The sequence below is a fragment of the Trachemys scripta genome, chromosome 2 (assembly GCF_013100865.1).
Source record: "Trachemys scripta elegans isolate TJP31775 chromosome 2, CAS_Tse_1.0, whole genome shotgun sequence".
Classification (NCBI taxonomy): domain Eukaryota; kingdom Metazoa; phylum Chordata; order Testudines; family Emydidae; genus Trachemys; species Trachemys scripta.
In genome coordinates this window covers 206322423-206345028 of record NC_048299.1, presented here as the reverse complement: position 1 = coordinate 206345028, position 22606 = coordinate 206322423, and the positions used below count along the sequence as shown (strand labels likewise).

Here is a 22606-nt window from a genome sequence, read left to right as displayed (position 1 = left end):
GCCTTGTATAGAGCTTTATTTGCAGCTTTGGGCTTAACTTTCACTTTTTATTAATAAAAAACGATAGCTGGTTCCTTGGTTATCTTAGGAAATTATAAAGTTGTAATGATCCAGATAGATTGATAATAAAAACGAATGGGAAAAACCAAAGCAGCAGAAAGTAACAGAAAAGTGAATGGCAAATAAAAAAAGCCATCAACTATTGGGGCAGATATGGCTTTTCATAAATAGCAGTACTCCTGCAAAACTGCACCACCTATGTAGATCACTGCACACCCTGGAGCCTGTAGACTTGAGCCAGTCTAGGATTCAGCCTGCAAAGTGCACCTGGTAGGATCGGGGCCAATATTTTCAGTGTAAACTGCCTCCCAAGTTAGGGTTTGGGGGTGTTTTAATATTATTTAAGAGGTAACTTAAGCTAAGTGGGTGCAACAGCAGATAAATTCTGCTGAAATTGATAGTTCTTCTAGTGAATGGGTCTGAGCCTTAGAGATTGGTCAAGTCAAATTGCAATATGGAGTGTCTGGGTATAATTTCTAAAAGTCCTACATTTAAAATAAAAGGCAGCTGTGATTCCACACCCAATTACTTTGGCTGTGTATGCAGCTTGGGTAATTGTATATGAAAATAGCTAGTTAGGTGGCCAACTAGACATTTGTGTATGCAGTCATGCAGTTTATGCACACAGTCACGGGAATTGTGGACGGTCGTATTTGAACTCTTATGAGTTTATTCATGGATCTGAGCATTATCTTGAAAAATTTGCCCTACTTGTGCACTGTTTTGTATTTTTACAGAGGTTGCTAGCCCGTTCACTTGATTGAGAATCTGGCTTGTGCAGTTATGATACATATTCATGTAGACCAGATCCAGTTCTCTAATTACACACAGAATAATTCACTGTATCACAACAAAAATCTGTTAAACTCTTGATAATGATTTAAGTAAATATCTTAACATTCAAATACAACCAGAGCAGCTGGTCCAGAACAGGAAGAGTAGGTCGTAGCTGCCCTGTTCATCGGGAGTCTGCGCAAACCTGCAATTTAGACAGAAGGGACACTACCCAATCTGAAGATACTAGTAATACTCTGTCAGGTTTACCTACCCATTTTTAGAAGTTTCTAGGCACAATCAAACACAACAGGCATTGCCTTTTAGCATTTTTTATAATTATCTTCAGTTGCTCTCAAAGCCATGACATTGCTTCCACATTAAGAAAAAACATGGTATATAAAAATCCTCTTTAAGGAAACTTAATCTTGAAAGGTGCCAGTGTTTTGCTGTGCATTTCTCTAATTAGATTAAATTAAATTTTAGATGTATGCATGGTGGAACTTTGTGGCACAAGAAGCACCTTCTTCTCTGGAGTAGTGTAGAAGGATGCATGTTAACTGTGGCATGTTAATGATCTCCCTAGCCCCTGATTATCAGAAGCTGGGAATGGGCAACAGGGGATGGATCACTAATGATTAGGTGTTCGGTTCATTCCCTGTGGAGCACCTGGCTTTGGCCACTGTTGGAAGACAGGATATTGGGCTAGATGGACGTTTGGTCTGACTATGAGCATACTTCCAGAGGTCCCAGCACAGTGCCTCTTGCTACACTTGTTGCAAAGATGTAGCCTGCACTCACCGAGACATTCCCCTGTAGGTATATACTGGGGGAAGAGAGGATAATGGCTCCATCCTACTGAATTGTACAACCTCCCCCTCAGCTGCTAGACTTGTTCCCTCTTTCACTCCAAGACATGTAGACAGGATAAGGCATAATTTGGCCAATTTCAGAACTACAGTCTTCCAAACTCTTAACAGCTTTCATGTACTGAGCTTATCAAAATATTTCCTATTATTCTGTTTTGTTCCAATTTGGATTGTACAGCTGTATCAAATACTTGCTTTGCCCCAGTCAATGCAACTGTGTCAGCTTTCACACATTAAATTTGGGATGCACCTGAATACTTGGGAATATAACCTTATACTTTGCTTAATACTATAACCTATATAATGTGTGCCTATCCATATAATTTAAATATGCATGGCAGCAGTCCAATCTTTAAGTTTTACTCAGGAGAACTGATACATTGTAATTGGATTCCCTTCAAATACATCTGTTTTGGGTTTTTTTATGAATGGTAAAATTTCTCCTATCTGTAAATCATTTTGAGATGCTTAGTGTGAAGGATGTTGCATAAAAGTACTTTGTATTGTATTCCTGATGAACTTGCTGAAACCCAGTTTCCAGTTATATATTCCTTGGCATAATTAGTTTTCTTTCCCACTTGCAGTGGTGTCACATACTTATTGGAAGGTCAGTTGTTGGTCCTTGAAATTACATAAGAGATTGTTCTTGGTAATATTCACTGCAGACAGCGCCATTTGTTAAACGGAACCACTTTCAAACATTTTTCATTCAGTTATCAGTCAGAGATAGTTGTCAGACAGTTGTGAGACAGAGAAACTATATGTGCATTGTACATGCTTTTCCCCTTCATAATGATAGCATTACAGACTCTAGTAACCATCAAATGAGTATTTCTAGGGACGTCTTTAATTTAGTTTACCATACTTCCCTGATTTAAGGACCTATTACATTTAAAATATAGGTGGGCTTCTGGGATCATACAGCTGTTCTGGAATACAGCACATACATTAGATGTATCTATTCCAGAAAAAGGTCTGCCCGCTGTCCAAAACAAAATACATTGGAAGGGCTCAAAGCATCCGTGTAGTGGCCACTGAGCACCTGATTCCTGGTCTGTCTCCTCATCTCCTGCTGGGATTCTGCAGAGACCCAATGGTGAGAGAGACAGTTGGTTTTTATAATCACCTTTCCTACCCCCATTCGTGATCAAGACCTCATCCCACAGTGCTGTTTTAAAAAGGGAAGTTTCACCTGCTCAGTAGTGAGTTGCTCCTTTCTCTTCCCTTCATTGCCAAGATGGAAAAGAGCCTTCAGTTGGATGCACCCCCAACCCAGTCTCCTGTCCCTCGGTGGTATTTGTAATTAAGACGTTAGTCAGAGAGAAATTACAGTGACAGCACTCTCTTAGACTGCTGAGAAGACTACTGTCTTCATGTAATTGAACTGCTGAGGGAGAGTGTTTTGTTGCTGTGGGAGAAGTTGAAGCTTTTTTTATTTGTATATGTTTATTTACCCCTTTGGAGACAAGTGAGCATATCCAGGGGGCCTTCCCCAGTTTCCTACAGTCAGGTTTTTGGTACTCACTGACCTAGGTCTTTGGAAGGAAGGTTGAGATTGGATTACAGCTATCTTACACCATGAAAGGGGAGAGGTTTTCAATTTAGGAGTAAGGACTGGTGGGTGACAACTGCCCTGTAGTGTCAGGAGGAAGTTGTTTAGGCACATGTCAAGAGGATAGGGGAGGAACCTCTCTGTTTGGAGTGGGGTATACTCTTGGATGAGTGATTTGTGGGGATTGTAAAATGGCATTTTTATCTTATTTTGGTAGTTGAGAAATTTGGTATGTGCTTCCAGGTGCTGTGGAGCTGGAGATCCAGAAAGGAATCAACTTTGGGGTTTTAGACCCTGTTAGTCACCTCCTAGTTAGGAAGTGGTTAATTTCTGGGGCTTGGCCAATTTGTTGACATTTAATACCTGTCTCATCTGGTATCTGGGTTCAGGAATGCAAGGCAGGCTCTAACAGTGACCCACATCTCCCCTCAGAGCTGTCCATTGCAAAGTCACCACCATCCATGATTTAAAGGGATATTGTCAACTTTATTTTTTTTAAATAGCCTAATTCAAAAATCTCAGGTTTCTGTTAGCTCACCCTTTCAATAATATGTCCAGATTTTTTTTCTTTATACCTTTCTTTAAAAAAGGAAAGGGAAAAAATTTAGATTTTTCTGCTTCAATGATAATGTTTACAAGGGTCTTTACAAGGGCTGAGAAACAATACCAAAGGCAACGTGAGCTTCCTGTCTCATATATCTGTAAGACAGTGAGAATATACAAAGTGCCACCAAATGCACCTGGAGAACAAACTGAAAAATAGTGAGAAATGATATATTTAGTAAACTTATTTCAGTATTTAGCAGCAAGAATAGGCAAAATATTTCCTACTAAAAGGTAATATTTTTTTCAAGTTGATCGTATAATGTAATCATTTAGGATTATATTATGGAGATCTGGTTTGATAATTTGGTTTGCACAATACTGGCCCAGCTTCTTCCAAAGAGGTACTGCAATGAGCCTGACCTGGGAGATTGCTGGGAAGGAGATATAGCTTTTTGTATCTGATCTAGTGCAAGAGCTGCCTAGTGTCAGGGCTGGGCTGTGGGTGGCTTGTGTGCACTGGTCAGCTACTAAATTGCAGTCAGGAGATGAGTAGCAGCGTCATGTTAGGTCAGGATACCAGGAAGTTAGTTTCAGGCCCCAAGTTATAGACAGCAAGCAAATAGCAGAGTTAGGGACAAACTAGGGTCAGAAGCTAGAGTCTAGGGTGTATAGCAAAGAAAGGTCTAGAGCAGAAGCAAGCAGGCAGTCTGAATTGTTGCTCAGACAGCTCCCCATGATGGCTTCCCAGTATACCAGCATAAGCCAATTAGTGGGCTGTGAGGGGCCACCAGTCAGGCCATGCAGAGTGGTACTTCCTGAAGAGCCTAGCTTCACAGGGTCCTCCAGTGTAAACCCAGCCCAAGCTTCCAATGGCAATGCAGAAGTATCACTGGCCTAGAACATCCCAGGTTCTAATCCTGCTGGTTCTTCTTCTAGTGCTTGCTCATGTTCATTCCATATTAGTTGTATCTGCTCGCCACATGCACTGGTGCTGGAATTTTTTCCCTCAACAGTAGCCGTAGGGGACCGGCTCTGGCGCCCTCTGGAGTGGCACCTGCATGGTGCGGAATAAGGGGTGCTGCCAGCTCCCTCCACCCTCAGTTCCTTCTTGCCACCAGTGACGGTGCTGGAATGTCTGCTGCTTCAACTAGTGTTACCTGTTCTCCGTTCTTGCGAACTTGCATAACCTGTAATTTAGTTGTATATAGTTAATAGTTGAATTAGTTACCCTTAATAGTAGTTTAGAGTCTTCATGAGTTCCGAACGGAACTCAGCCTGGGGACGGGGCATGTGCTACCCCCAAAAACAAAGACTCAAAGAGCCTGGATCTTTTTGGACGCAAAGTTTATTCATCTTCCAGCCTGCAATTGAGAGTGGCCAACCACCAGGCCCTCCTGGGCCGCTCTGACTTTAACATGTGGCAGGCCATGGCCAAGTTCAAGGGTTCCCTTCCTGAAGGATCCTGGAAGGAATTCCGAGCGATCCTCGGTGAAGGCACGGCCGCGGCCAGGGCGGCCCTCCAGGCAGCATCTGACACAGCGGACTCTGCCACCCATTCCATGGGCTCCGCCATCTCCATGCAGCAGGCTCCCTGTCTGCTCCTCTCAGGCTTATCCAGCAAGGCTCAGGAGTCGATACAGGACCTTCCCTTCGACAGCCAGGCCCTGTTTGCAGAACAGACAGACAACAAGCTGCATGGTTTAAAGGACTCCCGAACCACCCTGAAAACTCTGCAGTTTTATGTCCCAGGCCAGACACATAAGCAGTTCAAACCGAAGCAGCCTTAGGGCCAATAGAGCCAAACTCATCTGGACCTGCCTCACAAGAAAGCCAAGGACTATAAACACCGTCCAAACCATGCACCTCCACCCTCTGCTCAGTCGGGTTCAACCTGAAACAAGCAGGGGGCCAAGCGATCATTTTGAGGGTGCGCCCAAAGGCAACCTACCAGACCAGTGGTGGGTAACCTGCGGCCTGCATGTGGCCCATCAGAATAATCCGCTGGTGGGCCGCGAGACAGTGTTTATATTGATCGTCCACAGGCACGGCCGCCCGCAGCTCCCAATGGTCGTTGTTCACCATTCCTGGCCAATGGGAACTGCGGGAAACGATGCAGGCTACAGGGACTTGCTGGCCGCCACTTACCACAGCTCCCATTGGCCGGGAAAGGCGAACTGCGACCACTGGGAGGTGCGGGCGGCCGTGCCATGTAAACACTGTCACGCAGCCCACCAGCGGATTATCCTGATGGGCCGTGTGCAGGCCGCAGGTTGTCCCCCACTGCACCAGACTATTCCCCGGATCCATCCTCCCCATTTTTTTATATCTTTCTGTGAAATCCTACCCGCCTCCATTGGTACTGCTTGGGAATCACCTAATATGGAATGGACATGAGCAAAAAAAGACAGTTACCTTTTTCCATAACTGTTCTTCGAGATGTGTTGCTTATATCCATTCCATGACCCGCCCTCCTTCCCCACTGTTGGAGTTCCAGCAAGAAGGAACTGAGGGTGGGGGGAACCGGTGGTGCCCCTTATACCGCGCCATACGGGCACCACTCCAAAGGGCGCCAGAGCTGGTCCCCTATGGATGCTGCTGAGCGAAAAACTTCTGGCACCAGTGCATGTGGGAGCACACACACCTAATATGGCATGGACATGAGCTACACATCTCAAAGAACACCAGTTACGGAACAAGTTAACTGTCTTTTCTTACACCTAGTCATAAATTGTGGTTAATTTGATCTACTTGATGTGAAAGCCCCTGGGAGGGATTAATTTGAGAACTGCTGGAGATTGGGCTAGACAGAAGATGAAAATGCTGGTAAGTAAAGAGAGCCTCTGAGGATATGTCTACACAGCCCATGGCAGCAAATCTTTCAGTCTAGGTCAACAGAATCAGGCTTGCGGGGCTCATGCTAGAACTCTAAGAATAGCTGAGTAGACAGTGTGTTGATTGGACTCAGGCTTTGAAGCCTGCCCCCCTCCATAGGCATCAGAGCCTGAGCTCCAGCCCAAGCCGCAACTTCAAAGTGCTGTCTACAGATCTATTCTTAGAGTGCTAGTGCGAGCCATTCATGCCTGAGGCTGTCAACCTTGGCTGTGTAGAGATACCCTGAAAGATTTGCCAGGCATTGCCTGCTGTCTTTGCTGATAGTCTACCAGCCTTGTTCGTAATGTTCGTAAACTAGGGCCAAACAGTGATTTGGCTGCATGTTGAAAGAGGGAAAGAGGAAACGTCTTAAACTGTCAGGACCCAAACTATATAGGGCTATATATATAGGGCTTTCTAGATTAATATCAACTCTGTGAATTGCAAAAAGGAAGCCACTGCAATACATGCAGCACATGTGGTATGTGCTAAACACTGATTGCACTACTAAATAGATAGGCCATCATTTTCTGCACTACATGAAGTTCATGAGCAGTCCTCAAGAGTAGTCCTAAGCAGTGTGTGCTAAAACAGTTAACCCCAGAGGGTGACAGGGTCATGGAGACCTGTGGCATATCTGAGAGACAGGACACATCAAGCTGTGATGGCTGGGTAAAAAGCACTGAGTCACTGTTTCTACCTGATTCCAAAAGCATATTTCAATCTACCATTTCCCTTCATTCAAAAAGCAGAATTGGTTTTAGATGGAATGTTCTTGGTGTCGGGTTCTCCACTCTAGAATTCACTTCTGTTGTCCGGTTTCCAGAACTCCAGGTCAAAGTGTGGAGCCCATCTCTTTTCTCAATCTGGTTGTAAAGCGTTGCTGTCTATAGCAACAGGCTGGACAAGTGGTTGGAAATGCTGCTTGTGTGGCTTTGGGCCAATTTAGAATAATTTTGGTGGAGTGGTTAGGATCCTGCACATGGCTCACTGAGATATATATATATATATATATATATAGTAGATATTGATTTTAATGATGTTTTAATGATATCAGAGAATAATATATGCTGATAATAGGCACAATATGTACCTTGGTGAATGTTCCATATTGTCCCTGATAATGACATTCTTGTGAGACCAGTTTCCACAGCTGGAAAACAAGGCAAGGGAGTATCATAGACTGAGGCCTGGGAACCAACAGGTCTAGGTGGCTGTGTAAAAACAAACTTGGCATTAGTAGTGCCCACTTGCAATAGGGAGTAACCTCCATAGCTGTAGAGACCAGAAATATTTAGAAACTTACAAAAAAAAAAAGAGCTCTTACATATTTAAATTGTTGTGCCTGACTTGTTTGTTATTATAATGCTGTATGATTGTTGTTCAAAAAATGCCTTTTTTAACATCATAAAAATTGAATGATCAGAGAGGGCCTCACAGTTGTATTAAATTGGTTATTAACCATATTTTCTCGAGTGCGTCCTCATGAAATGCTGAGTACTCTCTGTTGATGTTTTCCAATTTTGTCTTTCATAAGGGTGTGGGAAGTATATTTAGAGTCTGTTTTCATAATTTCTAAAATTTAAATCTAAATTCTGCTTTACTTCTACTTGAATTTTCTGATAGTGACATGTCACTAAACTATTTTGGCTTATTTTATTTAATAGAGGGAAAGGATGAAGAGCTCTTTCTTCCTTTTGTATACCTTTCATCAGTTCTTACATTGTATTGACCTCACATACTATTTAGTAGAGACAGCTTTATTATTCTGTTTTGTGTATTGAGCACTTTAAAGAGGAAGAGTTTACCAGCTAATTAAAAAACAGGCAATAAATTTTAAATGTATGCAATTCCATTCCCAGAGCTCATCAATGCTGTTCCACCTTTTTAACTACATATTTATGGCCATCAGAAGGTCTCAATCCCAAAGCTGAGGAACAGTAACAAATTTTGGGATGGAGAGTGCAAATGACAATTTGTTACAATTCTCCCAAACAAATTTTACTGCTATCAGGAGACCTGTCCACTGTCTACACGACCCCTTTTATTAGTCATCTTCTGAGGGTCACAAAGTAACATTTTCAAAAATACCCTATGTCACATTTTCTGAAGTGCCTCTAATGAGACCCACTACATACAGAGAGCTCCGATTATAAATGATAATCTTTACTAGGCCAATTCTATGTGGAAAAGTAATGTTAAATCATATTATGGGATTTTTAACATTTCCAATAAATACAGTTGGCATGGTTTAACTCCTTACACCTTCCCCTGAAAGTACCTTCAGGACCATAATTTTAAAAAACAATCTTTATATTTAATTCAGATGATAGCCAGACATGGCATAGTCCTGATCTAAAGATTCATGGGCCAGATCCTTATCCCCACTTCAGTGTGCAAAGCATCCAGAAAGCCAATGGATCCAGCTCCATGAGGAGTTCATCTATACAGGGGACGCTCTCTGAGGGCAGAGGACCACCACATCAGCTTCTACACTCCCCACAACCCAAGTCCCAGCATAGGTGGCATGTCTCAGAAAATGTGGGAGTGAGTGGCCGGGTGACCCCTGGCTGCTGTAATGACCCGTGGGGCAGTGGCCCGCTGGCATAATGTAGAGCAGCCTTGAGGTTATGCTACTTATATACCAGGGACTGGACTGGCATCCAGCTGCTGGGCACTATTGAGATGCAGCCCAGGATGGGGATTTATATCTTACATCTATAGATATTTAACTAATGACATGGAATTCATAATGCTGTGCTGGTGTCATCAACCAGCCAGAGTTCTGAATCTGCAGAATCAAGTACTTAATGATCAGATCCAAGAGTAATCTCCAGAAAGTGCTTAGAATTAAAGCCAAATCTGAGAAGCTTTGTACTTTTCATGACATTTTCCCCCTTTAGCTTTCCTGTTATGGAAGCCACATGAAATCAGCAAGCAGTCTTAAACTCAGTCTTTGAAGGTATTATAAAACTGCAGCACTCTGCACTTGCGTATGTCTCAGAATGCGGGTGTCTGGCATTTATTTGGTTTGAAAAATACAAGTCAGATTTGGCATCTGCGCTACATGCTGTAAATCAGCATTTACTAGGCAAATTGTTTAGTCGCTTAATAGTGCTACTCTAAATCTTTGTTTCTCAATGGAAAATTGATGATCTGCACTACAAAGCTGATGGGATATAGACATTTGACATGGTATTGCGAAGGTAGACACGGAGTATAAAAGAAATGATGGTTTTATTCCTTATTCATGAATGTAAATGGCAAATTTCCATTAGGATACCTACAGAATCATTCTCAATAAATGTTATGATTTGCAAGGTATGTCTTTTGCTGAATGTGTGCTTTCTATTTTATTTTCCTATAAAAAGTGTTGAAAAATCTCTGGACCCATTTTCTTTGTTTCCTTCTTTTCAGGACTATGATTTAAGCCAGCTTCAGCAACCCGATACCATAGAACCAGATGCCATCAAACCTGTGGGGATCAGACGGCTTGATGAAAGACCAATCCATGCAGAACCACAGTACCCAGTCAGATCAGCTGCTCCTCATCCTGGGGATATCGGGGACTTCATTAATGAGGTAAAAGAGAAAAAATAGTTTCCTTGCAGGATCGGATAGGCTTTTATATGTTGCTAATTGCACTCTGCATGAATAGCTGTTACATTTGGAACATAATAACTTTTTTAAACTTGCTTATACAATTAAAATGACCTTGGTAGATAGAAATAAATATGGCCTTTTTAAGTGCAGACAAATTTAATTAACTCATTCAAATAGAAAGGGAAGATATGTCAATTAACTTTTGAACATTTATATTAATTGCATTCACACTATGTTATCAGCCTTAACCACAATATCTCCAAGAGGGATTATACCATGGGTTCCAAGTAATAAATAGACTAACAAAATTATAATTTAGCCTAAATTCATTTATTAATGCAGATTAATTTAATAATGGAAGAAGTTCATTTTGATTTTCCTCACACATTACCCTTTGAATCCAGATAATAGTGGAAATTCAATGCCTTAAAAAGACCAAAAGAGTTCCAGCAAACAAGATTAGTGAGTAGGGCAGCTAAATTAAATGTTATGTAAGTGCTTTAAATAATTTCCTTGTCAAAGAGTTTTTAAGAGGCTCTGTGCCTTTTTGATTCTTGCAAAGTAACAAAAAGATAATTGACAGTGAATGAAGATTTAGAATTTACTTTAAAAGATATTTTCAGTTATGAAAGAAATATTTGCCTACAAACATTTTTTAAAATTATTGTTATCATTGACCAAATGTTTGGGTATATTTAAGTCATTTGTTTTGTGGAACTTAAAATGCTAGACATTTCAATGTGTTCTTTACGCTTATTACTTTGGGCAGAAAAAATATTAAAGAATAACTTGTCATTTATATTCTCTGATTTTCTCAAGTGTTTGTTACCTGAATAAACAGTTTAAGGTAACTGCTGATTGGAGCTAGGAAAATTTTGCAAAAATGCTCTTGTGAATATTTGAATTTTTTAACAAAATCCCTGTTGTGATGTTCATACCTCTTTTGTGTTTGCTAGAATATTTTTGGATGCAACAAGATTACTCCCAGGAATGAACACAGACCTCCATTTTTAAGTGACCATTGAGAGAATATTAGAATTCAATTTCGATGAACATTCAAAATTTGCATTAGAAATCTGATTCTGAGCATTCTTCGAATCAGGGGGTAGAAACCAACCATGTGATAAGGTGACCAGTCACATGGCTAACATTTCAACTAATAAATATTTGAGAAAATCACGATTTGCTGGTGGACAGTATGGAATCAAGTGGGGAAAAAGGTGAAATTCATCATGGGTCCCTTGTCTCCATCCCCTCTCTGGGGATGATCCTAACTTCCTTGCACAACCAAACAAGGACTAGAGATGGTCTAGCTCCATTTGAATTATTTCTTACATATTATTCATCCAGCTGTTCTTGTGACATAGTTTCTGTGTGCTGAACAATGATGTTATACTATCCAGTTGTGATTTAATGTGAATGTGGACATGCTAGGCCATGGAAAGGGGAAATGAAGGCAGGGAGCCTACCTTCAAGGCACCTTCTCCTCATGGCCTCAGGTTGGCTGTGCAAGTGGTTGCCTGCCTTGATTTCCCTCTTCTGGTGTCTTCTGCCCAGGAGCGGATTGCCTGCTTGCATCCTCCTTCATAATGGCATACAGCGGCCCTGGGTGGGTGCCCTTCTGCAGCTGGCCACAGCATGACTGGACTGCCTTCCTCATTTGCCTCTCACATGATGGAGTCCCCAGTAACTCCACAAAAACTCTTCACATATAAATAGCTCTTCTCCAAGGTTAATTTATTTCAGAAGTCCCACAACCATAATCCAGAATTCCCCAGCAAAGTGCAAACATCAAGTCTTTCAAGGCCCAACAGTCCATCAACATACTTAAGTACAGCTCTGGCATCTAACCGCACTCCAGCTCTCCAGGACAGCTCCAGCATCTCTTGCCTCTCTTAGACTTTCAGATACGCTTCTGGTGTCTCTCACCACTCCTCATGCCAACTGTGGGGTGCTTTTCCCCCTTGTTTCCTTCCTGGGTACGGTTCCAGCACTTGCCCAGAAATACCAGCGGGCTAACCCCTCAGTTGTTCTCCAGACTCGACCCTCTCTGGCCCCCTGGCTTCAGCTCTCGTGCTGAAAGAGACAGCAGGCATCTCCCTCTGCTGCTCTCTCTGGCTCTGGCTCTCTGGCCTGGGGACATTTGTAGGTGACCCCCTGACTGCCTTCCTGCCTTCCGCTTTCACCAGTGCCACTGCTCCCTGTATTAGGGGCCTCCCCTTCCTGAAGCTCTGAGCTCTTTCTCCTCTAAGAACTCTGGATTCTCTCTTTCTCTCTATGGACTCAGCATTCTAAACTCTCCCTTGCCTTTGGGGTGTCTCTCACTTCTAATTTCTAGGGACATTACACCAAACTAGGGCACACCTGGATTGAAAAACAGGAAAGCTGGGCCCAATTCCATTTAAGGGGCCAACTACCCTGTTACAATTATACTTCACTGTCAGGGGCGGCTCTATGTATTTTTCCACCCCAAACACGGAAGTCAGGCAGCTTTCGGTGGCATGCCTGTAGGAGGTCAGGCAGGTAACGCGGATTCGGCGGCATGCCTGCGGGAGGTCTGTTGGTCCCGTGCCTTCGGCGTACCCGCCACCGAATTACCGCTGAAACCGCGGGACCGACGGACTTTCCGCAGGCACTCCGCCAAAGGCTCCCTGACTGCCGCCCCCACGGCAACTGGCAGTCCGCCCCCCGTGGCTTGCCGCCCCAGGCACACGCTTGGTGTGCTGGTGCCTGGAGCCGCCCCTGTTCACTGTTATGCTTTTTTTTTTACTTTGCAATGTAGGGAGCTATTCCATTGACTGCTATGTACGTAAGGGTTGGTGGACTGATCCTTGAATATGTAATAAATTTCAGAAACACATCATTTTATTTTTAAGAAGTCCTTATAACAGTTACTTTTCTAATGCTAAAAGGGTTTTTTAAAGCATTTAGACTCAAGTTTTCAGCACCTTTCTTCTGCAGTCATCACTGAAGACATCATTCTAGCACGTGGCATCAGCCATAAACAATGAGCTACACCTCTTCCTTGTGAAAGCTGGAGACAGTCCAGTGTTGTTGCTGGGGCTCTTCGGACTAAGCCACGCCCCTCATGAGCATCTGCCTCAGGTTTTGCCAGTTGAACAAGTTAGAAGTTTGGCTTATCCTGAACAATTGTATTATAATTTCAGTTTTAATTTGTTTTTCAGCAGTGGGAAGTCCCTTTCTGTTCTCAAAACACTTATATTTTATTTAGCAAAGCCCCAAATGCTCATAAGTCTGTCCTTAAGTACTCAAATGGAAGTTAACGAGCTTGGGAAGCAGGAAGATCTTTTCAGATGGTTCCCAAGGCCCCATGGCAAGCTCTTTATCCAGTCAGGGTATTGCAACCTCACCCCCATTTGCACAGGGCAGCAGTCACTCATGAGAAACTATGACGAAAGAGTTCCCTTTTCCTGATGGCCGTGCTTCTGAGGAGGGCAAACTCTCTGCATCCGGTGATGACCTGGAGAGCCATACACTCAGGTTTTCCCCCAAGTGCTTTAATACTACAGCTGCAAGGCAGTAAACCTGGCAAAATGAAAGAAGAAGGTCCCAAAACTAAAGAGAAATATCTTCCCACCAAACAAAATTAGATGTTTCACCTACTTTCCTCCTTGGAGGACACGGGAGGATCCAAATGGGCAGTCCCAGTTAAAATTAAAATGTTAAATAGAATCATAAAAATCTCATACATTTACATGAACTACCACAGGTCCCTAAAGTCAGAAGAGGAGTAGCCTCACACAGACTTATACAAAAAATCACTAAGACTTTAAGACAAAAGACACCTTGTGGGGAGTTCTTTGAAGCCCTCATCACCAGCCATGTAGATTGTGGCAGCAATCACAGACATTGCAGGATCAGCAACTGTGGATCTAAGGATCAAAAGGATTCCTTGTCATTGTTCAGGAAAATATATTTGTGGTAACCTGGTGGCTTATTGGCCTCAGAGAATGATTCTCGCTTGGTGCGAATTTGACTGGGTTCAGATTTTGAACAGGTCCAACCAATGTTTATGTAAATTATTGGCCTTAATGTGATTTGCTTCAAAAACAAGGTCTCTAACTCAGTGGCTACAAGGAAGCTGTGCCTACATCAATGGACAGCAGACAGTCATCAAAGTGGGTACTCTGCACATCCAAGTCACAGGTGAAAAGCTGTTGGGAGAAATGCTAGAGAAATTAGCAGCAAAGAATGCAAAAGAGCTTGAACTGTCTTTACCAGAATTGGCAATGCAGTCCTTTTATCCCTACCAGCACCTAAAAAAAGGTCTTTGGAATGGAACTTTGTAATGTGCATTTGCTGTACAAGCCTCTTCCTTTCATTCTACCGTATGCTCCGAGAATCTTATAAAAATGCAGGTAGTGCAAGGGCATAGATTCCTAGTCATAAGAACAGCCATACTCGATCAGACCAATGGCCCATCTAGCCCAGTATCCTGTCTTCTGACAGTGGCCAATGCCAGGTGCTTCAGAGGGAAGGAACAGAATAATCATTGAGTGATCCATCCCCTATCATCCACTCCCAGCTTCTGGCAGTCAGAGGCTAGGGCTATCCAGAGCCTCTGGAGAGATAGCTCAGTGGTTTGAGCATTGGCCTGCTAAACCTAGGGTTGTGAGTTCAATCCTTGAGGGGGCCATTTAGGGATCTGGGGCAAAATCAGTACTTGGTCCTGCTAATGAAGGTAGGGGGCTGGACTGGATGACCTGGTCCCTTCCAGTTCTAGGAGATAGAGTATCTCCATTAATTTAGAGCATGAGGTTGTATCCTTGCCCACCCTGGCTCGTAGTCATTAATGGACCTATCTATTTCTTTTTTTGAACCCTGTTACAGTTCAGGCCTTCAGAACATCCTCTGGCAACAAGTTCCACAGGTTGACTGTGCATTGTGAGAAGAAATTCTTCCTTTTGTTTGTTTTAAACCTGCGGCCTATTAATTTCATTGGGTGACCCCTGGTTCTTGTGTTATGAGAAGAAGTAAATAATACTTCCTTATTAACTTTCTCCACACCAGTCTTGATTTGATAGACCTTTATCATATCACCTTTAGCCATCTCTTTTCCAAGCTGAACAGTCCTAGTCTTTTTAATCTCTCCTCATATGAAAGATTTCCCACCCCCTTAATCATTTTTGTTGCCCTTCTCTGTATGTTTTCCATTTCTAATGTATCTTTTTTGAGATGGTCCAAATTACTCAAGTAATACGCAAGGAAATCTACCTAACTTGATGAGGAATATGTAACTGAGTATGCTGTACCATCCTAATGACTTGTCAGTTGAAAACAACTGTTAAAATATGCAGTGCTGTTAAAATATTCAAGCATTTTGAAAATATTAAAACAGTTATGCTTAATAGATAACCACTTTCCAAAAAGAAAAGAATTCCAGTTGTGACTTACAGTTATAATATGGTTTGCGGGCATAAACAAAAAATACCACAGGGACTTGCTTGCTTTGTCTGTTTCAGTGGATAGATGAGTCTCTAATTTTAAGGAAAAAACTCCTTTTCTTCCAGTCCAGTGTACAAACAAGTTGGTAAGATAAGTCATGTGTTATTAGGAATCCTCTGTAGACATTCAGCATTCTATTTTGAGTTTTTAAAAAGTAGAACATTATTAACACTTAGAATACTTGAGGATTTGCATACCAGTGTAAATTAAGCATACGTTGCAATAGCTTTATTCAATCTAACAGTACATTTTCAAGAGTCAACTGTCCCTGAACAGAAATCTTAGAATCATAGAATAAGTTGGAAGAGACCTCAGGAGGTCATCTAGTCCAACCCCCTGCTCAAAGCAGGGCCAACACCAACTAAATCATCTTGAAGAAATTGTATTATGGTAGAGAGCTTGAGGCTAAAGCTCTATTTCTAATCAACACAGGACATAGCCTGAGGTAAATTAAATGTAAATCACAAACCATAGGCCCTATCCCATGAGATGCAGCGGACCCTCCACTCATTTTGAAGTAATATTGTTGTTGATGGTGTTAAGGTCTTTGCAAGATGGAGCCCTTCAATGTGCTCTCTCTTCAAAAGCCAACTCTTAGATTGTCACAATTGTTCATATAACCCTTAGGTTTCCCTTCCTTATTCCCAATCCCCCTCCCAGCACCACCAAACACATCTCTCAAATCCGATAAAGAACTAGAATTTATAAAAATGTAAGCACAAGAACATTAATTCTCTAATGTTCCCCATTCCTGTTCAGGATTCTGTAGTTTACCTTTTCCTGTCATTTGGTAACAGTAGATAAAATGAGAGCATTATGGGTGCTTAGCTTATGTAAACATAAGGTTGCTGAACTTCCTTGGTCAACTCTGGGTGCAAATTCCCCTTCCTCTTTCATGCCTCCTCTGAGTAACAGGGGCTGTGGCATGGGCAGAAAGAGGGGAAAGTTGAAGCCAAATTTTTCTGAGTAAAGTTTACATCTCCACTATTGAGGCAGCTTATCCATCTGGCAAACCTCCTCTGGTTCTTAAGATGGAAAAGCCCAGTCCACATGACCTTACCGGCTCCTTTAGACAGGGACTCCTTCTGGTAATGAACACCTCTGAGGAAGTGGAGAGCTAGCTAGTCATAGAAATAGCACCAGACAACAGAAATAGATGGCAGACTGGGTTAGTGTGGTGATTGTATTCCGCAACAGGAAGGTGAAATTGTCTCATTTTAAATTTCCTCTGTAAAATGTAGTAAATATTTTGCCAAGGATATATTGTGGGAAATTCACTTGTCCTTCCAAGAGTTACTGTGATTAAATTTGGAGCATTAGAAGATGAAATAGAGAGATTTTTAACCTTGCTTTAAGTGCAATTGTCAACTTAAGTTTAACCATGTTGATATCTCCATAATGCTGCCTCTTGGTACCTTTTCTCAAGGAAACAGTTTGCCCATTAAGTACAGCCTCTGGAACAGTGAATTTTTCATTGTCGTTCTATCCTGTAAACTCAATGGCACAGCAACAGTTTTATTTCATCCACTGCCAGCAATGGATGCTGAACCAGGAAAATCCAAGTACCAACTTGAAAATAATAAGAGATTGTTCAGTCTGTAAGCCTAGCTTCATGCTGTAGATGGCTAGTGCCTGGCAGAACTTCTACTGTTGCATGGGAAAACTATTTTTATTTACAGATACCAATTAAGCTAGTATCCCAGAGTCAGATTCACAAGCTGGCCATCCTGAGAGTGGATCAACTGTGAAAACTATAGGAATAGCTCCAGAATTTCTGCTCCAGGCCAGCATTGTGAATGGCTTTTACAAGATAGCTTTGATACTTTCCACATAACCTCTTCAGCTGAAGCAGGACTTCTCTTCCTTCCCTGTTACCTACATCCAAAAGGATGGGATCCGTAGCCCTGAGCAAGCTTAAGGGACTGACTGAAAGGAAGAACATTCAACAATGTAGACGCAGCTATATATAGTTCAGTAAGTAAAATTGTGTTTCTGTTTCAAGAGCAGAAATGAACAAAAAAGACTAGAGCTTTGAAGTTGGACCAGATAAGACATTGCACTCCAGCTACAGACATTTAGGATGATGGACTCATTTGTCCTTATTACAGCTATCAGGATAGAAAACTCAGAAAAGAAATATAACAAAGGGTACCAATTATCCTGGTTAGGTAATTCGAAAAGATGACTGGAGTGCTGGCTACTAATTACCAGCTCAGTGACGTTGTACAACCCAAAGCATTTATTTAAATTCTAGAAATGTTCTTGGCTGAGGTTATTAGTATCATAAATATACAAAAACTAAATATCCTGAGCCAGATTCTCTGCTGCCTTGTGTAGTCATGTACACCCAGGCAAAGGGGGCAAAACATGCTATTAAATCACATTGGTAGCACTGTACTCTCATTTTACATATTTATGAATGGTTACACAAGGCAGAAGAGAATCAGGCGCATAGTTTCACTGGTGTTTCTTTTCCTATGCATATGTGACATGTGGCCTGATTAACTGATTTAGCGATACCGGGGTGTTTTCTAGAAAAATCAATGTCCATGCAATAGGCTGTTACGTCACATGATTAGACCTACAACATGCCATGTCAAACCATATTGAATAAATTTTACTGAAAAGGGATAATCTCCAAGGAAATACTCAATCTTGCAGATAATCTGTTTTGTCAGGAAGCTGTTCTCAGAGAAATTTTTAAGTGCTAATTTAAGAGTGAGAGGCTTGACAGGGCCCTCACTCTTAAATTCTTCACTAAGCCTTATGGCAGTTTGGCTGACAATTTGTCTGTGGACAGTGGCTGCCAAAGTAGATACTTCAGCTGAAGGCTTTGAAAAAATTCTGCACATCCAGTGGAAGAAACTGCAGAGTTGAAAACCCCTGAGGATGGTAACTCTATTTATATTGTCTTCCAGACTTCAACCCTCTTTGTTGAGCCTTTGTGGCCATTCCTTTCATTATCTCTGAGATTCTAGCAAAGGGAGCTAATTTAACGTTTTAAAATCTGTAAGGCCAGATGGAGCTTTTAGGCTTAAACCTGGGTAAGAAGATGGTTCGGGGAGCAGAAGGAAAGAATTGTTTCGGAGAGAGAGCAGGGGAGAAAGAGAGATTTCCTTCCCTACTCTGCCTTGCTTCAAGGGAGGAGGGCTTTGGCTGTAGTCCTTCTCAGCAATGGCTCTGTTAATCCCCCACCCACTAGCTGCTGAGGAGAAGTGTCAGGCATGTAACCATGCTCTCCCATGGTTACACCATGACCCTCTAAATCCCAAGTTTCTTTGTAGTCACTCAAAACTATCTCTCCCCACTGTGGCCCCTAGGCTATGGCAGGGGGACAGAGCTTCTCTGGTCTTGGGGCCACAGTGGGGGGGAGGGTAGAATTGGGTGGGACTGTGGGCAAAACAGGGGCAGGGCTGCAGGGGAAAGGGGTGGAATGGGGTGGGGCTGTTGGACGGGCAGGGGGCAGAGGGGGTGGGGCGGGCCACGGTTCTGGCATGGGGACCACCACTTGTTCTGGCCTAGGGTAGGAGACCTTCATCCGCTTCTGCTTGCAGCTCATTTGAAGATGTATCCTGTGGGCTGAGAAGCCCTGCTGTAAAAGTCATGGAGCATTCTGGCTCTCTCCTTGGTTGGCAGATATGGATGGCCATGACATCTGTCCTTTAACGCATCAAATTGTTTCACCAAAATACAGTCTCTCATTAAAAGCCGAATTCTGGGATGTGCTCCAAACCCTTCAGGCCTTCCCCTGAAAGTGAAATTCAAGTCACTTACTTCCTCAGGACAAGCTATAGAAGTGATCTTCTAAATCATCTTCAGGATGTTGATAACTGAAATCCTTCATCCACAAAAGAAAACATAAGTCATGTCCAGCTTTGTATTTATTTCAAAATGTCCTCAGAAAATGAAATATTGTCATCCCTCCAAAATGAGATTGGCAACAGCTGTCTGCTATCCCTGCCTTGAAATAAGCCCCACCAACAAAGCAAACCCAGGCTGTTATATTTGCCAGATCAGTCTTATTCCTACTTCTTCACCAAACCTTCAAGCTCCATTGATAATTATGGTGACACCCAGGGTGCTGGGTTACTTTGGTTTATGTTGCTCGTCCTTAGAAGCGGAATTTTAAAATTATGGATTGTCTTTTGGCTGTCTGATAGATTGAAGAATTTGAAACAAAGGTTACAATCACTAGAAAGTAATAATTGAAAAAAAACATTAACGCGTGTCTAGATTTTTATCGTACATGTAGCTTTGATCTCTTGTGAAATTTATTATTTGCACTTGTGAACTAATGCACGAGAGTTCGTGTATGGTCACTGTAAAACTCATAAAGCCTAGGCCATTATGTATTAATGCTCTCTTCCTCATGGTGGGGCTTAGAGGTAGGTGACCTGAATGCTGCAAACTAGGGAGCAGGAGTGAAGTTAAATATCTCCCAATTATTTATTTATGGAGATACCAGTGTCTTCTGGCATGTGCAGATTAACCAAAGGCCTACTGTCTTTCAGTGTGGTCAGGTGGGGACCATTGAGACTGCTGTTGTAAGTTATCTGTACAAACACGCTTGTCTGTCCTATAATCTTTCCTTTCTTTCCCCTTCAAACCCCTGATTCCAATGGTTTGTGGTTTTGTTCATGTTATCATAAACTGTCCATATCTTAAGAAGAACAGGAGTACTTGTGGCACCTTAGAGACTAACAAATTTATTAGAGCATAAGCTTTCGTGGACTATAGCCAACTTCTTCGGATGCATATAGAGTGGAATAAATATTGAGGAGATATATATACACACATACAGAGAGCATGAACAGGTGGGAACAGACTAACACGGCTGCTACTCTGAAACCTGTCCATATCTTAGTTCTTCTTCAAGTGATGGTCCCTATTGTATATCTTAGATTATGAGCTCTCTGGCTCAGGGAATGTCTATACTGGTTTGTACAGCATCTAATCCCTGTTTGGATGCTACTGCAATAGAAATAACAGTAATAATAATGTTCTCTAAAGATGTGTAACCATATGTTCAGTTAAATTCAAAATCGGCTAATGCTGGAAACTTGACCATAAGAACAGAAGACTCATTACTTAATATTTTTGAAGTTTCAAAAATATGAATGCTGTTTCATTAGTTGAAATCTGAGGAAATGGATAAGAGCAAGAATCTGGTTTTCTCAGCTTGCAGTGGATGTGATAGAATTGAGATATTCCTGTTACATTTTTGCTCTCTGTATCACATATAGAATTTTGTCTTTCTTCTTTTCTCCTTATTTCAGGGACTTAAAGCAGCTGACAATGACCCTACAGCCCCACCATATGACTCCCTCCTAGTCTTTGACTATGAAGGTAGTGGCTCCACTGCTGGATCTTTGAGCTCTCTTAACTCCTCAAGTAGTGGTGGTGAGCAAGACTATGACTACCTAAATGACTGGGGCCCACGTTTCAAGAAACTTGCTGATATGTATGGTGGAGGTGATGACTGAACTTCAAAGTGAACTTTGTTTTTGGACAAGTACAAACATTTCAACTGATATTCCCAAAAAGCATACAGAAGCTAGGCTTTAACTTTGTAGTCTACTAGCACAAGTGCTTGCTGAAGGCTTTGGCATAGGCTGCAAACCAATTTGGGCTCAGTGGGAATATCAGTAATCCAATGCTGTTTGGAAAAAAATATTGAGCTCAGTTACACTTGAATTTTACAGTACAGAAGCACTGGGATTTTATGTGCCTTTTTGTACCTTTTACAGATCGGAATTAGTTTTATGTTTAAGGCTTTAATGGTACTGATTTCTGAAATGATGCATTAAAGAGACAAAATATGTTGGGGTGGGGAGGAGTAAATTAAATCACAGTATGCTTCAACATGCTTTTGTTACATTGCATTGCTTTTATTAAAATAAGGAAATTTTAAAAACAAACAAAAAAAACCCTCATGGAGCCATTTTATTATCTGGGGGAGATGACCATGAGATTGAAAAAATGTACATTACTTCTAGTTTTAGATGTTAGGGTTTTTTTCACTAAAATTCTAAAACTTATGCAGCTGGTTGCAAATAAAGGGAGTTTTCATATCACCAGTTTGTAGCAGAATTGATTTTTTTTTCTTATGGTAGAATGTTAGGCACATTTTGGTCTTAATCCATGTACACTTTTTTTAAAAATTTCTGGTACTGTTTTTTTCCCACTTCACTGTAAAAATGGTATGTGTACATAATGTTTTATTGGCATAGTCTATTGGGAAGTGCAGAAACTTCAGAACATGTGTATGTATTATTTGGACTATGGATTCAGGTTTTTGCATGTTTATATCTTTCGTTATGGATAAAGTATTTACAAAACAGGTTGCAAACAAGTGACATTGATTCAATTGTTGAACTGTAGTTAGAGTACTCAATTTTATTTTTTATTTTTTATTTTAATTTTTTTGGTTTGGGGAGGGAGAAAAGTTCTTAGCACAAACGTTTTACATAATTTGTACCAAAAAGAAGACAGGGGTGGCCTGATACTGGTGGTACTAGTAAATATACAGTATGTTGGAAAAAGGAGCTTTTGAACTGAAGAGATTTCTGACAACAGCTTTGCCTCTGTATTGTGTACCAGAATATAAATGATACACCTCTGACCCCAACGTTCTGAATAAAATGCTAATTTTGGATCTGGTGGCTGGTTTGGACTTCTTTTGCACTTGAGCAGCTCTGACTCTAGCAAAAAAAAAAATACAGAATACTAAAGCTTCATTGAATAATAGTGAAAAAGTGTGTGCAGTTTTTCATCATTCAGTTCACATGATCTGTGAATAAATTATATGTAGGCTAGAAGAAAGTCTGAATTTTGTTATAAGTTTGGAAGCAAAGTGCCAAAATGA

General features: G+C 41.6%; 1 protein-coding gene across 2 annotated transcripts in view; it reads left to right on the top strand.

The window, feature by feature from the left end:
• The window catches only part of CDH2 (cadherin 2), a 193801-nt gene extending 171405 nt beyond the window's left edge, over window positions 1–22396 (top strand). Inside the window, exons 15-16 of one of the 2 annotated variants that reach the window (XM_034762813.1) lie at window positions 10090–10254; window positions 21018–22396. In XM_034762813.1, coding sequence (XP_034618704.1) covers window positions 10090–10254; window positions 21018–21224 — 372 coding nt within the window. In that variant the 3' untranslated portion in view covers window positions 21225–22396. The remainder of the gene's footprint in view (window positions 1–10089; window positions 10255–21017) is intronic. The other variant, XM_034762814.1, reaches the window with a different exon arrangement.
• Window positions 22397–22606: the final 210 nt, after the last annotated feature.